Here is a 24,015-nt window from a genome sequence, read left to right as displayed (position 1 = left end):
TAAAGCTAACGAAAATTTGTACACTTGCCATGTACTTCACAGAAATTTTAAATTGTATATCTTTTGTTTTCCTTCATTTCTTTAAAATTTGCAAAGGCAGATTCTCCGAATCAAATAAAAAAACAAAAAAACATCAATATAGCATATGAAATGCATTTAAAAAATATGCAAAATAGCTATTAAATTATTCATAAAAAGACAAATGCAAAATAACTATTAATTAATTCATAAAAAGTTGCTAACTTCTACGCCATTTGGTCTCTGGTAGAGAGTTGTCTCAGTTGGCAATCATAACACATGATCTTCTTATTTTTCTATCCATAAATAAACTGATTTAACTTACTATTATTCCATCCCACTACACTGGGATCATAAATACCACGTTTACGATCACATTTGGTTTTGAAGAAATCTGTCAGCCCCACCTGTTCTAGAAGATATTGTACAGCTCCCTGGGCCAGCTGTTGACCTGCTTCATACCCAACGTCCTTTGCCAATTGAGAGAAAGAAACGTCTGAAAAAAGAAATGTGACAAAAATGATGGAATTTAACATATCTTGAGATGCTTATTAAATTCAAAAAGTTAATTTCTTAAAGTATTTCACTATTTTGTGGATCAATTAAGAGATAAAACTGTTGGTATATCAACTCTGACAAAATTGGGATGATTTTTGTTTTTTTTTAGTTCATTCACTACTTTTAAATATTCAAACAGGAAAAATACATTTGACAGATCTAGAAATTGATCACACATTACAACTCATCAAGTTGCAGACCAAGTATGGTGTCATTCTGTTTATATGCTTCTTAAAAAAGTGTTACACAAATATTTGTTGCATGAATGGACAGACAAACAGACCGAGATACTTAGTGATTTCAATATAGCACCTACTTTTAGAGTGGGGAATAATGATAACTAAGTTCACAATGAATCAGATATACAATGAGACCCATATTTTGAGACCACTTAAGGGAGGGAAAAGTGGTCTCATAAGACAGGTGGTCTTTAAATACAGTTTCAATCTATATTTAACACACTACAGAGGTTCTCAAATTAATGGTCCTATAACTAAGGTTTTGCTTTAAATATGTGGTGTTTTAAGCAGGTTTAACTGTATATATAATTGAAAAAGAAATGACAACAGATTTTTAATTGATTATAAACGACATTCCCTATGAAATCGATGACTACTCACTACTGAGGATATTGGTTATATTTCTGGAACAGAGCGGAACTTGTTGATTCTTAAGTAAGTGTAAACCATCAGGTGTGGGTGCACAGAATGGATCGTTGTCATCAAATGGAATACAGATGGTCACTATAGCATCAATGATGAATCCTTCTCCTCCTCCCATTTTACTTATAGTGTACCTGACAATAGATATAGTAAGAATATATAAGTTGGTTTAAAATCAACCAAGATCACTACAGAGTAGCCAATATCATCCACTGATATACTTTTTTTTTCAATATCACTATTATTTCAAACTTTCCTAAAAATATAATGGATTTTTTCTATCTCAACTGAGATATTGCTGATGCAACCAGTTCACACAGTTTGTTCATGAAACTTCCATGAGAAATGTAGGTGCGAGAGCATTCATAATGTTGATTTTCCACATTTTATTTACAAGGGGCATAACTCTCCCAAAAATATTCATTTAGCTCTGGGGTATTGCTGATGAAACTTGAAATAATGTGTCTGGGCTGTGTTATGAACAAACCTTATGCTGAGTTCACACGTAATTCGAAACCTTAAAAACCTGTTTACAGGTAAAGTATCCAAAATGTACAAATACTAAAATTTAATGCTGTGATTTACTTTAATAGTATACTTTTACCAATCATGCTTTATACAAAGTACTTACAAAATTTTAACGGGTGCTGGATCACCATCACCAATGGTCAGTTCTTTCTGTGTACCTATGAAATATTATGAAATATTCATATACATCTACATATACAGAACAAATAAATAAAACTGATGACTTTCTCCATATGAAAGAATAAAGACGGAATAATAAGCTAAGTTCATATCAAAAACATCAAACAGGTCATTATATTGATTTCTAGAAAGGACAAGCTCATTATAACATGGTTCTTGCCCTAAGACTAGATATGTTCTTGCCCTAAGACTAGATATGTTCTTGTTCTAAGTCTAGATATGGTTTTGCTCTAAGTCTAGATATATCCTTGCCAAAAGTCTAAACATGTTTTTACCCTGGTTATAAGGTGTAATATTTTTTTTCACTGTAAACACATAAACATTTTCAATATCATGGTAAAGAATTAAGCTAACAGAATAAATCTTATCCCAAGCATACTCATTTTTATAGGTCCAGGTTCCAAATCCAACATCAATGGTAAAGAATTAAGCTAACAGAATAAATCTTACCCCAAGCATACTCAAAGAGAGTCTTCTTATAGGTCCAGGTTCCAAATCTAACAGCAATGGTAAAGAATTAAGCTAACAGAATAAATCTTACCCCAAGCATACTCAAAGAGAGTCTTTTTATAGGTCCAGGTTCCAAATCCAACATCAATGGTAAAGTCACATGGACTCATCTTGAACCAGAATGGAACAGAGTATGCTATCACTCTGCCTCCTAAAGCTGGTGGTAATGTAAACTTCACGTCGATACAACAGTCTAATCCAAAACAGTTATCAGGCATCTCACAGGTTACAAGATGTTTTACACCAGCTGGTAGGTATGATTTTACATCAATATTCCATGGACAATCTAGATCAATGAAGAATTATATTTACAATTTAAAGAATCCTTAAAGTTTAGCAATAATGTAACATACATGTGTATGTTATCAAAAAGAGGTTCTTCTGCTCTTTGGTCGGGTTGTTGTCTCTTTGACATATTCCCCATTTCCATTCTCAATTTTATCAATGGGAACTTAAGTAGGTATCTAGAAATTATTACCTTCCCATTCTGTTGTTCGTTAACTATTGTTACAGTATATTAAGATTTTCTTGTACAAGCCAACATCCTTATTTTGTTTCAATTCCCATAAAACACCTTTATCTTAATTTCAGTCAGAGTGACATAAAAATTAGAAAAAAAATTTGTAAGGGTTCCGCGGAACCCAGTGTCTCGCCTACTTTTGCTGTAAATCTCAGGCTGAACAAAAAAAAGGAAATCAAAGAGCTGAAAGCTCTGAAGAAAAATGACGCCACTGTCTCTAATATTGGGATAGTTTTTATGCAAGTCTTGATTTTCACATACCTTAATTAGTTTAACAATGCAACATGTCTCGTAAGCATATAATTGATACTTGTATATGTGTGTGTGTGAAGTGAAGGTGACAACTGGCTGTTTTTTTAAGATAAATGAATAGGTCAAGACTACCTGAATTTGTACAAATAAATACCGTAGAAAGGCTTGTATATTTCTCACTGGTACATAGTCTGAATCCGGGTCCGTTCGCGCCCCATTCACGTTTGCGCCCACTCATGTTCGCCCCCTTTCACTTTCACACCCTACATGTTCGCACCCAATCTTAATTGGTTTTGTGTTTAATAACTCTGTAAGCAAGTGTTTTCTTATAAGTATAATTGTTGTCATTGTCTCAAAATAAAGTGTTGAATAAATCTTAATCATGTTTTGGATAGGGTATTGTTAAAAATAATAATAATCCTTTCTAAATAAAGTGGTATTTTGTCAACGTTTTATTTTGTGTTGAATAACTCTTAATCATGTTTTGGTTAATGTATTGCTATAACTTTGTTTCATTGACTTGTTTCAAAATGAAGTGAGATTCTGACTATGTTTTTTTCTGTGTGTTGAATAATTTTTATCATGTTTTGGTTATAATAGTGGATTGCTATATTTTGGTTCCTATATTTTATTGCTTCGTTGTTTCAGATCAAAGGGACCAAGCTGTTAAAAACAATTATCTTTTGTGTTTTTCCTTTAAAATCTTCAATGTTTTACTCATACCAAGCTATAAATACATTCAGTATTTACACCAAAGCAATTTAAAACAACAATCATGATTTTCCAATTATTCAACTTGAATTTGAATTAAGTCTAATGAAACTCAGGTAATTTCAAACATTTGTCAAAGAATTCTAGTCAAACCAGCACCTGGTTAAATTGGCACCTGGACAAATCAGCACCTGGTTAAATCGACACCTGATATAGTCAATTCGTCACCCATGTTAAATATATATTTTTAACAGTATTTTAAGCAAAAAGAGTAAAAATAAGAAAGGGGTTGCCAGAATTTTTTCAGTATTTAAGCAAAAAGAGTTAAATACTAACTTTCACATTTTTGGGTGTTCATGTACATTTTGTATATATATTTATTTTTCTCAACTAAATGACTTTTTTGGTGTATTTTTAATGTAATATATATGAGTAGTCCAAATAATTATTACGTCTGGCAAGGCTTTTTTAATTTTATTCTGGGACACCTTCCTATGACCGCAAGGCTATGTTAATTATTTTCTGGGACGCCTTCCTACGAACGTCGTAGGAAGGCGTCCCAGAAAAAAAAATAAAATATCCTTGCCAGACGTCATAATTATTTGGACTAATACATGAGATATTGGATATTTTTATGCATTATTTTAACCAGTTGAGCATTTTACGAGATTTTTGGTTTAATGCTGTTTAAACTTTACTGAAAAAAAAAACACCTTAAATTTGCTAATTATTTGGCATGAAAGTTTGATTTATTGAAAGGGACTCATAGTTTTCCATTTTATTTTAATAATTGTCTAATTGTTAGAACAACAGTTGGGTAAGGGCTTCGTTGTTTACCTTTATACACAACAACATATTCACTTTGGTTTCCTTGTTTACCTAAATACACAACAACATATTCACTATGTACTTGGTAACAGTTATTAATTAATTGAATAGAAAATATTATAACAAATATTATTGGATGCCGAATTGACGTCAAATAGGTGCCGATTTGACTAGATGCCAATTTAACCAGGTGCTGACTTGACTTGTACGTTTCAATTCCTCTGCGATCGTTTGCGGTATTTTCTTGAGAAAACCTATTTTCCATCATCAAAGAGAAGAAGAAACTGCTTGAAAATGATTCTGGAACGCTTCATGATTGTAAAAATAAGTTTAATTCACTCAAATAACAATTTTGAAACTTGCGATGTTTAAACAGGAAGTTTCAAAAGCACGTGTAAAAGAAGAAATTAACCGGTGAGAGTGGAAATCCGTACATGACAGATATCACTATAGTACGACTTTGAAAGTAAAACAGTTCCATCCTTTTGTAAAACAGTCTTTAATATACCTATCACATTAATGTTTGAAGGGTCTTAAGCTTATTCAAACCATATAAAACGGTATGAAACACCAAAACGGAATGAACAATAACCGATTACGTTTTGTAGTTTACAAATTCTAAACTGGTTCCCGTCAAACTACAACACTTTGTTCGAGTGTAGTGGAATACAAGCAGAAACCAGTTAGTTTGTATAGTAAATATGAAACCGAGAATAAACTGGTTCCTGGCTGATAACTACACAATGATCATGCATAATGATAACACAAGCAGATTCCAGTTTGTATGGAAAATAGTAAATACAAAACCAAGCGCGGTAGGCAGAGAAATGTAATGAAGTTCAGGTCGGCAGTAATGGAACAATGACTGCGTCATTTTCCAAAAAATCAATAAAAATATTCCTTTTGATTGTAAGAAGCTTCTATCCAAAGTTTGGTAAAAATCCAGGATAGTTTATGAATCTAATAAGTGTTATTCAAATTTTAACTGCAGACTGTATGTAATGTTAACTAGAAGAAAAACTGTCATTTTGTTTATTTTCTTTGGTTACATCTTCTGACATCAGACTCGGATTTCTCTTGAACTGAATTTTAATGTGCGTATTGTTATGCGTTTACTTTACTACATTGGTTAGAGGTATAGGGGGAGGGTTGAGATCTCACAAACATGTTTAACCCCGCCGCATTTTTGCGCCTGTCCCAAGTCAGGAGCCTCTGGCCTTTGTTAGTCTTGTATTATTTTAATTTTAGTTTCTTGTGTACAATTTGGAAATTAGTATGGCGTTCATTATCACTGGACTAGTATATATTTGTTTAGGGGCCAGCTGAAGGACGCCTCTGGGTGCGGGAATTTCTCACTACATTGAAGACCTGTTGGTGACCCTCTGCTGTTGTTTTTTATTTGGGCGGGTTGTTGTCTCTTTGACACATTCCCCATTTCCATTCTCAATTTTAAGTCCATTTATAAGAAAAATACACAGGTACAAAATTTGAACAAAATTTCCTTCTAGATACTAGCTTTTGATCATAAACAAGCTTCTGTCCAGGTTTGGTACAAATTAAAAATAGTATAAGAAAGCTATTAAAGTTTTAAAAACTTTAACCACAGAGTGAATGTGTTGTTTCCTGGTAGAAAATCTAAGTCCATTTAAAAGTAAAATACCAAAAAATGGATTTAATTTTTTACAAAATTTAGTTCTGGGTACTATCTTATGATCATAAACAAGCTTCTGTCCAAGTTTGGTACAAACCCAGGATAGTTTAAGAAAGTTATTAAAATTTTAAAAACTTTAACCACAGACTGAAAGTAATGATTTCCCGCAGAAAAACTAAGTCCATTTATAAGTAAAATACGGCAAAAATGGAATTTTATTTTTACAAAACTTACTTCTGGATACTATCTTATGATCATAAACAAGCTTCTGTCCAAGTTTGGTAAAAATCCAGTGTAGTTTAAGAAAGTTATTAAAATTTCAAAAACTTTAACCACAGAGTGAATATTTGTGGACGCCGCCGCCGCCGCCGACGACGACGGAATGTAGGATCGCTATGTCTCGCTTTTTCGACTAAAGTCGAAGGCTCAACAAAAAAACAGTGTTGAATTCTTCTTTGATACCAATCAATTTCTTCAACTTTCATATAAGTTATTTAAATTGTGATAAATTATATCACTAGATATGTCAGAACAACATGAATGTCCCTGCCTGCAGCCTTATTGCAAACAGTCAGTAAAACAAAAACAAAATACACTCTCAATATGTAAGTCATCATTATACAGTAATGTACAAAAAAACAACTCATGATCCGCAGACATCATAAAGAAATCAGGACAAGTACAATTTTCATGAAATTTCTATTCAACTGTCATAATTCTGCAAACAGTCAATCGATTTGATCGAACAGCAAACTCAATCAGCAAGTCATAATTACAAACAAATTTACCAAAACTCAAAAATATCTAGAGGCATAATGAAAAAAACTGCTAGACTTCAGAATGACAGAAGAATGGTATGAATAACATTGGTAACATTTTATGTCCCAGCTATTTAATAGTGGGAGGGCATTAAAATGTTGTAAAACATCAACAACAAAAATGGTTATTTTGCATACCTGTGGGTCCTGGAGGTACTGTACAGCTTCCTTTCTGGAAAATAGTCTACAACAAAAAATATAATAAAGAGCTGTGCTATGAGCTCATGATACAACTGTCGCTTTTACAAAAAATAAAGTTCCTTAACTCCTCAATGTCATATCAGAAATTTATAAAAAAAACCAAAAGGAAGGTTATTTTAATAGATATAAAACAGTCACCAAAGTTCCATGAAAACTGCTCAAAGCACTTTTGAGTTATTGTCCATAAACTGGACAATCCCCCCTTATTTTTGAATAAAATCCAATAACTTGGAAACGTAAAATTATACAAAACAAATCAATAAATATAAACAATTCACCAAAGTTTCATGCAAATTGGTTAAAGCGTTTTTTAGTTATTGTCCAACATGTTGACAACGGATGGACAGACAGACAACGTTATACCATAATATATCCCGTAAACAGGGGTATAAAAATAGGTTGCTGCATATTTCATAAATTGATATGATACATTTATTTGTATTTCTAAATATATTTAGCTTTTAAAGAAAGATCTTAAGAGATACTATGAAAATGAATAATAAAAAGAAATTATAGAAAAATAAGGACAAATTTTATGTATTTATAGCAGGTTCCCTTTTTTTTATTTTGTAAAAGATCACGAACTTTTACATTTACAGATTTTGTTATAATCAATTGAATGGAACGTTAGAGCATCTATAATATATGATTTTATTCCAACTGACCTCATTTGAAAAATAGTTGTCAAATTAAAATCAAAGAGCTGAAGAGCTCTGAGGGAAAAGACTGCCATTGTTTCAATTTTTAGGGGGGTATCTTTTGATAGTCTACATACAAAGAATGAGCAAATGAACAGCTAGAACATATAGAAAGGCTAACAATAATGAAACTAATTGTTGTTTATTGTTATTTCATTTCCTTAGTCAAGAATTCATCATAGAGACAATTTGGACCAATGAGATCTGCACCTTCTAAATCAAAACATTTGATTAAAGTTGGGAGTTAATTATCTAAAATTCAATTGAATTTAACAACTACTACAATATATTTTAGAATTTTAATTATGTACAACTGAATGGCAGGCTAAGACCATTCTCAATTTTTTGTGACAGTATTCTCAAGAAAGTGAGGACTGAAAAATCTATTCAGTTTTAATTTTCCATTGATAAAGTTCCCAGTTACAACTCTCATCACAGGGATACATGTACTTATAAAATCAAATATGATTGATATAAGCTGTGTGAAGTTTGTTTCCAGATCCCACATTTTGATATATCTGTAAAATTCATGAATAAATAGCTTTAAACTACAAAAAGCAATATTTAAAAAAAAAATGACCACTACAATAATTATGTTGGTATGCAAAATTATTTTTTAATTGATGACTACTTATCATATATATACTTAATGTGACATTTTTAGTGTTCAGATACATAAACTTTCATTTTAGTGGGTAATTACTCATCAATTGAGGTGCTCCTTAATTGGAGAAAGATTCTAAAAACATAACTTTACAGAAAGAATGAAAACTGCAGTTGCTCTCCCCAATCTCAATAGGTATAAACTACAAAAAGCAACATTTAATCTTTTTTATTTTTTTTTTAACAATTTTAATAATTATGTTGGTATACAAAATTTTTTTTGTATAGAAGACTACTTATCATATACTAAATGTCACATTTTAAGTGTTCAGAAACATTTACTTTGATTTTAGTGTATAATTACTCATCAATGGAGATGCTCCTGTATAGGAGGAAGATTCTAAAAGCAGAACTTTACAGAAACAATGAAAACTGTCGTTTCTCTCCCCAAACTCATGTATCCCCATTGACATTGTTTACCGCAAAAGTTAACCTACAAATTATCTGATTACAGACTCAGATTAAAGCATTGCATGTTGGTGTGTGAATGATCTACACTACAGCAAACATCATTAGGTTTACATTTAACAAATACGGATTTTAAATTAGTATACAAATACTGTGACTGGTTTTTATAATGAATAAAGGATATCCCTGTGTGGCATTCCAACAATGACGTCACTAGGTTAGATATATTTAGAATATTTCATAATACTGATTTTTCCGGACTGTAAAAGAAACGTATATAGTGTAAGGGAAAGCTCAATATACGATAATTTCACGAGAAACAGAAGGGAAATGTGTAAAAAATGTATTTAAAGTCAATCTGTTCTCTTTGTCATCAATTTCAGTATGACATTTTGAGGGGGTTTCCAAACTATCAAAACAATGATTGACGTGAGGGAATGATACTCTGGCCAACCCCATTAGGGAATTGACGGCTTGAAGCCGTCTTTCCCCAAAAATCACTTTTGCTGTGTTATGTCAAACTTTTTTTTTGTGACGCAAAAAATTTACAGGAAAAAATCTATTTCATTCAATGGCAAAAAACTTGATATTGGTGTGTACTACTTACATCTAATTTTAACATCCTGAGAATGAGATCAAAAGCCTCAGCTGTAATAGCTCCTCCCAGAGTTTTAGCAAAGTCTTTCAGCGCTCCACCACCTGAAAAAAACATGAAAACTAACATTAAATGTCTGAGGGTTTTCTGTGTTATTGAGTTGTTGTATTTTTGACACATTAAACTCAATTAATTAATACACATTTTCTTACTTCCTATTTAATAACAAATTCAGTAAAAGCTCTCTTATATACAATATCAATAATTTATTGATTTTCACCTTTTATGGTTCATAACTGACCTTTTTAAGGTTTTTGTTTGTTTAAAAACTAATTTTTTGTAAGGTTTTTGTTTGTTTAAAAACTTTTTTTTTTTTTTTGGTTTTTGTTTGTTTAAAAACAAATATACATAAATAAGAAGATGTTGTATTATTGCTAATGAGACAACTGTCCACAAGAGACCAAAATGACACAGAAATTTACAGCTATAGGTCACCGTACGACCTTCAACAACGAGCAAGGCCCATACTGCATAGTCAGCTATAAAAGGCCCAGAAATGACAATGTAAAACAATTCAAACGAGAAAACTAACAGCCTTATTTATGTACAAAAAATGAACGAAAAACAAATAATTAACACATAAACAAACGACAACCACTGAATTACAGGCTCCTGACTTGGGACAGGCACATAAATACATAATGTGGCGGGGTTAAACATGTTAGCGGGATCCCAACCCTCCCTCTAACCTGGGACAGTGGTATAACAGTACAAAATAAGAACAAACTATAAAAATCAGTTGAAAAAGGCTTAACTCATTAGATGGACAACAAGAGGCTCTCAAGAGCCTGAATCGCTCACCTGGTAAACAATGCCTTCGGCCATGTTTTTTGACGAAATAGAAAATAAAACACAAACTTTATTTTATACACCCTACTGATCATTCAAATGAAGTTTGGTTGAATTTGGTTGAGTAGTTTTAGAGGAGAAGATTTTTTAAAGTTAGCAAATATGATGAACAAATTGTGAAAAATTGTCATTAAAGGACAATAACCCCTTAAGGGGTCAATTGACAATTTTGGTCATATTAACTTCTTTGTAGATCTTACTTTGCTGATCATTTTTGCTGTTTACAGTTTATGTTTATCTATAATAATATTCAAGATAATGACCAAAAACTGCAAAATTTCCTTAAAATTACCAATTAAGTGGCAGCAACCCAACAATAGGTTGTTTGATTCATCTGAAAATTTCAGGGCTGATAGATCTTGACCTCATGAACATTTTTTCCCCCATGTCAGATTTGCTTTAAATGCTTTAGTTTTTGAGATATAAGCCAAAAACTGCATTTGACCCCTATGTTCTATTTTAAGTAACGGCGGCCATGTTTTTTGACAGATCAAAAATCGAAGCACAAACTTTGTGCAGGATAATCTAAAGAACAATCATGCTAAGTTTTATCCAAATCCATTCAGTAGTTTCAGAGGAGAAGATGTTTGAAAAATTGTTAACGACCACAGACGACGACGACGGACGCCAAGTGATGAGAAAAGCTCATATTTCCTTTTAGGAAAGGTGAGCTAAAAACTGCAAAATTTCCTTAAAATTACCAATTCAGGGGCAGCAACCTAGCAACGTGTCGTCCGATCCATCTGAATATTTCAGGGCAGATAGATTTTGACCTGATAAACAATTCAACCACAGTCATTTGATCTTAATGCTTTGGTTTTTGACATTTTACCCCTATGTTCTACTTTTAGCCGTGGCATCCATCTTGTTTGGATGGCCAGGTCACCGGACACATTTTTTAAACTAGATACCCAAAAGATGATTGTGGCCAAGTTTGGATTAATTTAGCCCAGTAGTTTCAGAGGAGAAGATTTTTGTAAAAGATTACTAAGATTTACGAAAAATGGTTAAAAATTGACTATAAAGGGCAATAACTCCTAAAGGGGTCAACTGACCATTTCAGTCATGTTGACTTATTTGTAAATCTAACTTTGCTGAACATTATTGCTGTTGACAGTTTATCTCTATCTATAATAATATTCAAGATAATAACCAAAACAGCAAAATTTCCTTAAAATTACCAATTCAGGGGCAGCAACCCAACAATTGGTTGTCCAATTCATCTGAAAATTTCAGGGCAGATAGATCTTGACCTGATAATCAAATTAACCCCTGTCAGATTTGCTCTAAATGCTTTGGTTTTTGAGTTATAAGCCAAAAACTGCATTTTACCCCTATGTTCTATTTTTAGCCATGGCGGCCATTTTGGTTGGTTGGCCAGGTCACTGGACACAATTTTTAAACTAGATACCCCAATGATGGTTGTGGCCAAGTTTAGTTCAATTTGGCCCAATAGTTTCAGAGGAGAAGATTTTTGTAAAAGATAACTAAGATTTACGAAAAATGTTTAAAAATTGACTATAAAGGGCAATAACTCCTAAAGGGGTCAACTGACCATTTCAGTCATGTTAACTTATTTTTAGGTCTTACTTTGCTGAACATTTTTGCTGTTTACAGTTTATCTCTACCTATAATAATATTCATGATAATAACCAAAAACAGCAAAATTTCCTTAAAATTTCCAATTCAGGTGCAGCAACCCAACAATTGGTTGTCCGATTCATCTGAAAATTTCAGGGCAGATAGATCTTCACCTGTTAATCAATTTTACCCCAGTCAGATTTGCTCGAAATGCTTCGGTTTTTGAGTTATAAGCCAAAAACTGCATTTGACCACTATGTTCTATTTTTAGCAATGGCGACCATGTTTGTTGATAGATCAAAACTTCCGATACAATTTATAAACTAGATACCCTAAGGAACATTCAGTTAAAGTTTGGAAGTATTTGGCCCAGTAGTTTCAGAGGAGAAGATTCTTGAAATAGTTTAAGACGACAGACGACGACAGACGGTGGACAACGATGGACACCAATTGATGGCATAAGCTCACTTGGCCCTTTGGGCCATGTAAGCTAAAAATACAAGTGAATGTGGCGGGGTACTTGTACATTCTAACAACAAAAAGACACTAGGAACAGATCTGAGAGTACTCGCAGTTATCTGACAGCTAGTTCAAAGCCACTAACAACTTAATCCCATATATTTTTAAATGTACTATATTGCATGTCCTATTATTCTTTTTAATTTGTACCCATTTTCTTGTGGTATTCTAAATACTGTATTTACTCCAATATCCGTTCTTTTATTGTGATTATGTGACTAATGTCCCTTTTTTCATTGTGATCATGTGACTAATGTCCCTTCTTTCATTGTGAGCATGTGGCTAATGTCCCTAATTTCATTGTGATCATGTGACTAATGTCCCTTCTTTCATTGTGATTATGTGACTAATGTCCCTTCTTTTATTGTGATCATGTGACTAATGTCCCTAATTTCATTGTGATCATGTGACTAATGTCCCTTTTTTCATTGTGATCATGTGACTAATGTCCCTTCTTTCATTGTGAGCATGTGGCTAATGTCCCTAATTTCATTGTGATCATGTGACTAATGTTCCTTCTTTCATTGTGATCATGTGACTAATGTCCCTTTTTTCATTGTGATCATGTGACTAATGTCCCTTCTTTCATTGTGAGCATGTGGCTTATGTCCCTAATTTCATTGTGATCATGTGACTAATGTCACTTCTTTCATTGTGATCATGTGACTAATGTCCCTTTTTTCATTGTGATCATGTGACTAATGTCCCTTCTTTCATTGTGAGCATGTGGCTAATGTCCCTAATTTCATTGTGATCATGTGACTAATGTCCCTTCTTTCATTGTGATCATGTGACTAATGTCCCTTCTTTCATTGTGATCATGTGACTAATGTCACTTCTTTCATTGTGATCATGTGACTAATGTCCCTTCTTTCATTGTGAGCATGTGGCTAATGTCCCTAATTACATTATGATCATGTGACTAATGTCACTTCTTTCATTGTGATCATGTGACTAATGTCACTTCTTTCATTGTGATCATGTGACTAATGTCACTTCTTTCATTGTGAGCATGTGGCTAATGTCCCTAATTTCATTGTGATCATGTGACTAATGTCCCTTCTTTCATTGTGATCATGTGACTAATGTCACTTCTTTCATTGTGATTATGTGACTAATGTCCCTTCTTTCATTGTGATCATGTGACTTTAATACCTGGTTATATGATATTTTCATTGTGATCATGTGACCGACCTGGTAATGTGAAATTTGCATTGTTGCCATGTGACTTACCTGGTTATGTGATATTTTCATTGTGATCATGTGACTAACCTGGTTATGTGATATTTTCATTGTGATCATGTGACTGACCTGGTAATGTGATATTTTCATTGTGATCATGTGATTGACCTGGTAATGTGATATTTTCATTGTGATCATGTGACTAACCTGGTTATGTGATATTTTCATTGTGATCATGTGACTGACCTGGTAATGTGATATTTTCATTGTGATCATGTGATTGACCTGGTAATGTGATATTTTCATTGTGATCATGTGACACCTGGTTATGTGATATTTTTATTGTGATCATGTGACTGACCTGGTTATGTGATATTTTCATTGTGATCATGTGACTAACCTGGTAATGTGAAATTTTCATTACAAAGAGGTATGGGAACTTCATAATCTTGTATGAAATACTCGTCAATGATGCAGTCTCCCGCTATACAAATTCGGAGTCCAAAGTTCACGCTGAATACCTTCTTTACATCAGCGTCACGATCTATCTTGATCCTGTAACAGAAAGGGATTTTCAAATCATTTTTTGAAATATACAGTTTAAAGTCATTTTACGATACTGTTGAAAATAAAATTTGTGTACTCTAAGAAAAACTTTTTATTTAAAAGCACATGTTAATAATCATAATGAACTTGATCTACTGAGTGTTTTTATTTTACCAATCACACATACCAACTAATAAATTGTTTTTGGTATCTCCAAAAGTGTTCTGGGGACAGGGAGTACTAGTACACTAAAAAAACGTTTAGCTAAAATGTGCGAATTTTCAAAGGAAGATGTGTGTTGCCTACCATTTTTAAATAAAAAATAAGGAGGGCTGCAAGTTTTAGAATTTGAAACCCCAAAAAGGCACACAGAAAAAAATATTTGATAAATACTTACATCACCTTTATCTCAGGTGTTATTTCAAGTACTTCTTCTTTTCCTGAAAAAAATAAATTATAACATTAAAATTTTTGATATGTAAATAAACAGTGAATTATTGTTTATGCATGAGCAACTAAAATCATATAATAAAAATAATCTGAAATCAAAAATGAAATTTTAAGAGAATATTAGATATAATAGACGTATTTACACTAGTATGCAAATTTGTCCGCCATTACCTAAAATCACACAAGTTCCCGTAAAATTTGACATCACAATTTAAAAAGTTTGATGTCATAATTAAAAAATGATTGTTGCTTGTTGTCATAAGGTTATTCAGAGCACATCTAAGGTCATTCGGAGACAAAATTCAGCTAAATACCAAAAGTGTAAATACGTTTATGATAATGAAACTTGATTTTATCCAGTCTCAATCTCCTAAGTATACAAATATTGTTACTGACAAAAAAAACAAGAGATGAGTGTGTAGTGCATCACTATATAAAAAAAGCCCTTGTCTAAAAAAAAAACAACATTTTCGTAAATTTCATTATGTGTTTGTCTTCACTGTGCAACATTACAACATTACTACAACTTACCCCATTCATAAGAAATCAGGATGAATTGACGTTCCCATTTCTCAAAACCAGCATAAAGGATGAAGTGACAGGGATCCAGTTCTACGTAGGCCTTCAATGCTTTGGTGTAGTCTATGGCCTTGATGGTTATATCAGCACAGGCATCAAATCTCATACAGTTTGGAGACATTTGGTAGTACAGATGTTTCCTCAGTGTTGGGTTAGTTATAGCAGGAAGAGTCAGGGTTTTATTGATTAGTGCTATGGAACAGCCTGGAAAAAAAAGAAATATTTCTTTATGATATAAAGTGATGATGTGTATCAGACATGATAAGGAAAATTACAACTTTTATTCACTTATGTCTTTAACATTTAGTAACCTTTATCATGTGTTTAATTATAATTGAAAACACAGCAAGATGAAAAAACTTTCATTTAATTTTCAAAGTCAAATAGCCATATCAATGTCAGAATTTGCTAAAATAAAAAAAAATGTGAGCCTAGCTAAAATACTAATTTAAAGTGGGTGTTTGAAAAATTAATTGAAATCTAGTCTATGGTTTAAGTCTTTAAGATATATACTTACTTCTATCATACAGTTCATATCTGTCATTCAGATCAAGTCTTGTACCAATGGTGCTTAGATCTGAATCAATCATCTTGCCTTTCAATATGGCCAATGTCATATTTTCTGGTCTGGGGCATGGTCCAGTCGCAGAAAGTAAATCCTACAAAGATATATAGGTATATTATACTGTAGTGAAAGAGTCTGACTAATCCTGAAATTTGATAGGTTACCTTGACAGGGGATATAGGCTCATATTCCTCGTCTGTACCCTATAGGTGTAATACCACCAAATCATAGTACGTAAATTTCTCAGTAATAAACATATACCTTGGGTGTTTCAGAGCACCATTCTTTTTTTATTTGGTGTTTCTAAAAAAATATTTTGGAAACTTGAGGTTACATGGTTACTAAAGCTTGTAAACGGGAAGAAAAGGGGTGAAAATTTGATTAGTTAACTTCCAGTACTGGTGATTATCTTAAATGCAATAAAATGTTATGTGAAATTTTGTTTGTGTTGGGACAGGATAAAACTTTACTCATGCCAGGTATTTCTTTAATTGAAAGAAAGATAAATTCTGCACAACTTTTTAAAAAGTGCCAATTTCACAAAGACTAAATAAGGGGGAAACAATGGTGGTATTAGTCTTATATCTCCTTTGCCTGATGACTCAGGGGATATAAAAGTGAAAATCCAGATAATTATCATAGCACGTAAATATTATTTTTTTCACATCATACGTTTTTTTTTTGCTGGAAAAATTTACACTCAGAAGTGCAGATTTAAATTTCTATTTTATTTGTACTTGAATCAGTCATAATCCAAGCTGCTTCATCAAACTTTATATTTCAGCCGTATAAAATAAGCATTATTATTTTATTATCAGTACTAGTCCAATTAATTAAGTTCTAATGATAACACTGAAAGACTATCTCTGCCTTATTCATAATTTTTTACCAGTTTCGATTGAAATTATGAGAAAAGTTATTTATAGACTTATATATAGCTCTGGTAAATTTATGTTTAGGTAAACTGAGTTTAAATATATGAAAAATTTGTTTTTATACAATTTTAAACAAAAATTAGGTTCACTTCAATTTTCAACTTTTTTCCAGCATAAAACTTTTCTTTTAAAAAGCGTGTATCTCTATTACAAGCACATCAACTTATTTTAATTTTCTATAACGTGGATGAATTATACATATGATAAAAAATATGTTGTTTTATGAATTTCTGTAAAAAATGTAATTAAATAGCTCTTTCTAAAATATGAACTAAAATGATGATTTACAAGGTTAGGGTTGAGGAAATTTACAGATAAAACAGATCTATCTTTAACAATATAGAAAAATTTGGCATATCAAATTAAAACAGCACTTTCTCAAAAAAAAACTTACTGCCGGTAAACCAAGAGCAGCCAATGCTTCTTCAGCTAGATTGCCGGCCAACTGCTTAGCTGCCTTTTTGCCTGCCTGTTTCAGTCTTTCCAGGACAGCTTCCTTGCTAAAGTATGTTGCCCAATTTACTGCAATTATAAAAAAGTACAATATATAAGTCTGAAAAAGGACACATAACTGAACTGTTAATGCATTGGTTCAGTGTAAAATAAGTTGACCATTAATTCTTGTAACACAAAATAAAATTTCAATCCCAAATTTTACGATGCATTATCCACAAGAGCAATTTTTATTATCTGCTTTTTTTTTACTTTCTCATTATCAATGTAATATAATGTCAGGCCCAGAGGAACTTCCATCAGGATAACATAATAAATTACCTAACTGTCAGGCCATGAATAACTGCCATTAGGAAAACATAATAAATTAACTTACTGTTAGGCCACGAGTAACTGCCATTAGGATAACATAATAAATTAACTTACTGTCAGGCCACGAGTAACTGCCATTAGGATAACATAATAAATTAACTTACTGTCAGGCCACGAGTAACTGCCATCAGGATAACATAATAAATTAACTTACTGTCAGGCCAAGAGTAACTGCCATCAGGATAACATAATAAATTAACTTACTGTCAGGCCACGAGTAACTGCCATCAGGATAACATAATAAATTAACTTACTGTCAGGCCACGAGTAACTGCCATTAGGATAACATAATAAATTAACTTACTGTCAGGACACCAGTAACTGCCATTAGGATAACATAATAAATTAACTTACTGTCAGGCCACGAGTAACTGCCATTAGGATAACATAATAAATTAACTTACTGTCAGGCCACGAGTAACTGCCATTAGGATAACATAATAAATTAACTTACTGTCAGGCCACGAGTAACTGCCATTAGGATAACATAATAAATTAACTTACTGTCAGGCCACGAGTAACTGCCATTAGGATAACATAATAAATTAACTTACTGTCAGGCCACGAGTAACTGCCATTAGGAAAACATATTGGCAAGGGTAGAACAGCTTGATCCAGGAGGTTGATTGTAACCAAACAATTTTCATCGTCGGGGTAAGATCCAGGTTCACAGAGACCACCTCCAAATGTTACAACAGTTTCCAAGTCTGTCTTTTCTATCTTTAAGCTAAATATATATGAAATTATATTGTTATCAATCTATTTCATTTATCTATAATACTAAAATAACGAGGTCCAATTTGTTAGCCAGCATGGGGTAAAAACGACGAATCAAAGAATTCAACTTTATATGTATCTAATATAGGACAATGGTGTTGATTAAAAATTACACCAATTCAGACCTTTTTGTTTTCCACATAATTAATACTACCAATAATTAACAAGTTCCGGGTCGAATCTGATACCGATACAAATAGTATATGACACCTGTTACTTTACCTAATCTGTACGTTCCACATCAGTCAAGCGCACCACCAAACTGTGTATTTAGGATTTGCTATATACACAGGTCATAATCACACCTAAACTTCTTCATTATACAGGGTTGACACTATTAAATTCTATTATTGTCGGTTTGTTTCAGGTTGTAGTATTTTAATCAGCATGACTTTATAAGATGATAATACGAATACTAAAAATCCAGACTAAAATAAGGCTTACCGGTAGGTACAGTATCCAACTTGTTAGCCGGCATGACGTAAAAACGGTGAATAAAAGAATTCAACTTTATATATAACTAATATAGGACAATGGCATTAATAAATCAAAGAGCAGATTGCTCTGATGGATACAATTGCCATTGTTTTCATTGACACATGTATACATGTAGCTGGATAATATTATTTTCAAAACTAATTCAACTGCACATGTAAAATATACGTAATCTAACTAGTTACAAAATAGCCAATCCCGGATAAAAGTATGTGAACAATATACTTATCCTATTGTGTTTTAGTTTTGTTCTATCAATTCTAAGTTTACTTTCCTCAACAGTCACAGAGACTCAGAGTGAGAGAAGTATTTCACTTCGTATCTTATCACCTATTTTCCTACGTTAATTCTAGGAGGAACCCCATTCCTAACTCTTTAAATATTTAATTTCCTTTGGGTCAGTTATCATGACATCTTTCTGTACACATTCCTAGGTTTAAATTGCGATCGTTTTAAATATAATACAATGTTTATCGACAGAACAAGTTTATTTTTCTCAACGTGTTGTTTTAATTCAGAATTCACGGAAGTTACTTCCGGATGGCTGACAACTAGAAACGATAATATGGAAGACTCCATTTCGCCTGAAGGGGTGTTGTAGTTACTTTTACGATGTGGACTACATTTATTTTAATTCAAATGATGCATATGATTTAAAATAATGCAACAACAATAACCCTCAATAGCAGACATACATAGAAAGGTTCCCATGAGTTATAAATTAATCAATTGAGTGGGGAATCCAGAGCAACCATTCAATCTAATACCCCTTGAAGTCAAAAAAACTATACCCATGCGCATAACTCTCGCATTTTTATCACATCTGGGGAATTTCTAAATTTATAAAAACACTAAATATAAATACTGCTTAATTCTGATTTTCGGTGTTGTTAAAAACACGCATATAAGTCAAGGGAAATATCAAACATGAAGATTATGAAAAGAACATTATAGGAAAGTTGTTTAAGTTCAATCCATTTGTTTGTTTTTACCTTTTAACCAAGACAATCATAAGAATCTGAGATGTTCCTTTATGTTTAGAATAAAACGGTTGACATGAGGGCATGACACCCTGAGCCAATCGTATAAGTCTACAGATTGCTTGAAAGCAATTGTATCCCAAAAATTACAACATTCCCGGCCCTTTTGTTTTCCAAAAAATTAAGATTACCAATAATTAATAAGTTTCGAGGTCGACGGGTTCAAACAGATACATTTAGAAAGCAGAGAAAACCGTGCATCTTATAACCAGCATGACTTTATCAGATGACAATACCAATACTAAAAATCCAGGCTAAAATAAGGCTTACACATAATTAGATACTTCATTCAGTCACGGACTCCCGATGTCGCGGGTGTGTTCTAGTTCTATTTAATCAAAGCAAAGTTCTTCAATTTTTACTATTACAAAAAATAATCTACCATAGATACCTGTAATTGAACTCTAGTGGGTCATGGTCTAACATTCAGGACTCAAATGGCAGAACATTATTTTTTGGGGTAGCTTAGGCTTATTTAAAAATCAGTAATGCTATACTTTATTATTATGTTAATAAAATCTTTCCTCTTTTTCTTTCCTTGCAGTCAAGGCAAATAAAGATCAATTTAAACAAAAATAAACACATTTCATTTCTGCAATTTCAGCAATTTAGAGCTTATAGTATATCAGTCTTTTGGTTTGCATGCTCATCTTTGTTGATCATTTAAACTGTCAACTGACACTGTAAACAAAAGGTGAGTTTGACCTATTTAATGATAAGCTTATATGTTTTATGACTACTTTTTTAGAAAAAATAAAAAAAAAAGTATGAGATGATTTGTTATTCATAAATTCATGAGTTTAAACAATGAAGATAACTAATTTTAAATATGAATAAAAGTAAACTTACAAGACAACAATTTCCAGATCACCAATCACTGGAATTGGGAAGATAATACCAGTATTTATTATTTTCTCTATACCTGTCAAAGAAAAAGTCATACATCATAACTGCAAAAATTGTCTACTATTTACCAGTGCTTGAAATCATTTCAACTATATATTTTTTTTCCTATTACCTATGCTTGCAGTAACTGCTGGTTTTTCTTCATACAATATCATTACTACTGTTTTACCTCTGGCAGTTTTTTGTAATCTTTAAAACAGATTTTATAGAGTTAGGTAATTTTTTTAAGCGAATATTTTTTGTCTGTTGACCTCTAAATGACTTTTCTGAGACTGTCTGTTGACCTCTAAATGACTTTTCTGAGACTGTATGTTGACCTCTAAATGACTTTTCTGAGACTGTCTGTTGACCTCTAAATGACTTTTCTGACTATGCTGACCTCTAAATAACTTTTCTGAGACTGTCTGTTGACCTCTAAATGACTTTTCTGAGACTGTCTGTTGACCTCTGACTTTTTTAAATTTATTTTGTTGTTGGATTGTTGTTTCATTGATTTACTGCATACATCTCTTTTACACAAGTGGAGCAGGATCTACTCACCCTTCCAGAGCACCTGAAATCACCTTGGTTATTGGTGGGGTTCGTGTTGCTCAGTCTTCAGATTTCTATGTTGTGTTTTGTGTATTGTTTTTTGTCTTTTTGTCGTTTTTCGATTTTTGCCATGGCATGGTCAGTTTGTTTTGGACTTATAAGTTTGAATGTCCCTCTTGTATCTTTCGCCTCTCTTTTAATATGATAAGAGCTATGTAAAGTGACTAAACAAAATTAGTGGCTAAACTGCCTCTATCCAAGCTTTAACATACCATCAAAATCAAGAGCAGGAAGCTGTATTTCTCCCTTAAACATATCAAAGCCGTAGCTGAACTTAAAAGTACATGGGTTAAAATTAGCATAAGCTTTAACCACTCTGAGAAACATGGATATTTTGACGTTCATGCAGCATTCTACAGCCATACAGTCACTGGAGAAGATACAATATACTCTCTTTGGCAATGTGAAAGACATCAGTGGACATTCTGCAAAAAAAGAAGTACTCAAATTATAAGACCATTATATAAAAATTGCAATTATGAAATAGCTCCAAAAGGGTTAATTGGTCAAATCAACACTAACATTGAGATTTTTTTTCTAAAAGATAAAATAAAATAGTCATAGGACAAAAGTGAGTTCCCACTCAAAAAATGTCCTATTATTTCAACTAAAATCAATATTTTTCCAAAAAATATTACCAAGTAACTTCATGAGCAATTTTTATAAAATAGATACCATAAGATGTAGAAATGTTTGAAGTTTTATTGTTTATTTGGCCATAATTTTCGTGAGATTTGTTTTCATTATCTGATGGGTAAAACACAAATGCAAACTTTTATGATTTCAATTTGGTTAGAATACATAGCAAACTTTGCAAGGAATATTTTTCTTTGTGTTCACCTCATCAGAAAATTAAAATGTGCTTGAATAATATCATGGCCAAATAAACAATAAAACTTTAAACATTTCTACATCTTATGGTATTTATTTGATATAAATCAGTCGTGTAGTTACTTGGTAATATTTTTTTTTAAATATCAATTTTAGTTGAAATGATAGGACATTTTTTGAGAGGGAACTCACTTTTGTCCAATGACCGATTAGAAATTAAACGTCTGGTGCTACTTTGCTTAAGATGTAAGTGCATCAGGAATTACTTGCAGTAAAAAGTGTAATGAATAGAGAATATCATATGGCTTTTTCAATAATTAGTATTATGGCAATCATTTTTATTGCAGCATATTTGTAAATAGAGTAAAATAGGTAAACAAATTAGTAATGGACATGTACTATAAACAACTGTTACGTACGATTATCCTGGTCCATAATTCTTTTAATCATTTGGGCTCTAGTTCCATTGATTGGTTTCCCTCTTTCCTGTAGGGTCTGTTTGATTTGTTCATCTGTCAGCTCATGTGGATTAAAACATGGTTTGTTGTCAATTATTGCCTGCAAAAATACAGAATTTAGTAATTTACACAATTTTTGAAATAGATGCTACTTATATCTGTATATCACAGTATTTCAATCACATATCAACTTTAACACCTGACACCTAATTCGATGTAAAATTCACCATTTCAGTATCTAATGCAGTTTAGGTTATATTTTCAAAAGTGTACACCAAAATATAGTGTTTGGATTACAATGTCCCAAACAATTTCAATCAATTAATCCTTGCTGTGTTTTGTAAAAACAGATTTTATTAATTAGAAAACTTCCATCATAATGATATTTTATAATTTTAGACAACCAAACCAGCTCAAAATATATTAAGACAAAAAAAACAAATCTCAATCCTTGTAATAATAAATTTAGAATTTTGATATTTGGAATAACCACTCACCTGTAAAGTTTTGAGAGCTTGAACAAACTTTGCTCTGCTGTCTGTCATTCCCAATTTTGTTAAAAACTCAATAATTGTCCCCATTTTCAGTCTACGTAGAGAAAACTTCTTCATGAAGCTGTCAGCTTTAGCCATCAGAGTTGCAAATGGACCTAAAAATACAATCAATCGATTATCAATGATGAACAAATTGACAATAAAATTATCCTCAAATTTAAATCCTATAATTGCCAATAGAGTCTTTTGTTGAAAACAATGATGTTTCCTTTCAGCAAGAACCAGTTCTATATAAAAAAAATACTTGAAAGAGGTACAATTAATAAAGCTGCTAGCTAATATATAACTTCTAACAGGATATTCCATTTTTTTCTTTTTTAATAATTGCTATAACCAAAACACTTGTACAAATTTCATACTGATATTCAAAAGTAAAAAAAAAACCTGAAAGACAATGTGTGGTAAAAGTAATCTTATCCAGAATTATAAATCAGTTTCCTAACTTAAAGTACCTCCATAGAACAAAGATTT

The 24,015-nt window shown here is 32.1% G+C and overlaps 1 protein-coding gene across 1 annotated transcript in view; it reads right to left on the bottom strand.

Moving 5' to 3' along the window:
* The window catches only part of LOC143064564 (uncharacterized), a 90,050-nt gene that overhangs the window by 23,033 nt on the left and 43,002 nt on the right, over nucleotides 1-24,015 (bottom strand). Inside the window, exons 29-44 of the mRNA XM_076237474.1 lie at nucleotides 23,488-23,639; nucleotides 22,952-23,090; nucleotides 21,914-22,126; nucleotides 21,054-21,126; nucleotides 18,447-18,619; nucleotides 17,462-17,589; nucleotides 16,085-16,226; nucleotides 15,520-15,771; nucleotides 14,936-14,978; nucleotides 14,393-14,547; nucleotides 9,814-9,905; nucleotides 7,375-7,420; nucleotides 2,488-2,742; nucleotides 1,870-1,924; nucleotides 1,197-1,372; nucleotides 344-514 (exon numbers count right to left, since the gene is read on the bottom strand). Of these exons, the coding sequence (XP_076093589.1) occupies nucleotides 344-514; nucleotides 1,197-1,372; nucleotides 1,870-1,924; nucleotides 2,488-2,742; nucleotides 7,375-7,420; nucleotides 9,814-9,905; nucleotides 14,393-14,547; nucleotides 14,936-14,978; nucleotides 15,520-15,771; nucleotides 16,085-16,226; nucleotides 17,462-17,589; nucleotides 18,447-18,619; nucleotides 21,054-21,126; nucleotides 21,914-22,126; nucleotides 22,952-23,090; nucleotides 23,488-23,639 (2,265 nt within the window). The remainder of the gene's footprint in view (nucleotides 1-343; nucleotides 515-1,196; nucleotides 1,373-1,869; nucleotides 1,925-2,487; nucleotides 2,743-7,374; nucleotides 7,421-9,813; nucleotides 9,906-14,392; nucleotides 14,548-14,935; nucleotides 14,979-15,519; nucleotides 15,772-16,084; nucleotides 16,227-17,461; nucleotides 17,590-18,446; nucleotides 18,620-21,053; nucleotides 21,127-21,913; nucleotides 22,127-22,951; nucleotides 23,091-23,487; nucleotides 23,640-24,015) is intronic.

The sequence above is a fragment of the Mytilus galloprovincialis genome, chromosome 1, assembly GCF_965363235.1.
Source record: "Mytilus galloprovincialis chromosome 1, xbMytGall1.hap1.1, whole genome shotgun sequence".
Lineage (NCBI taxonomy): Eukaryota > Metazoa > Mollusca > Bivalvia > Mytilida > Mytilidae > Mytilus > Mytilus galloprovincialis.
This window is presented reverse-complemented; position numbering and strand designations above follow the sequence as displayed.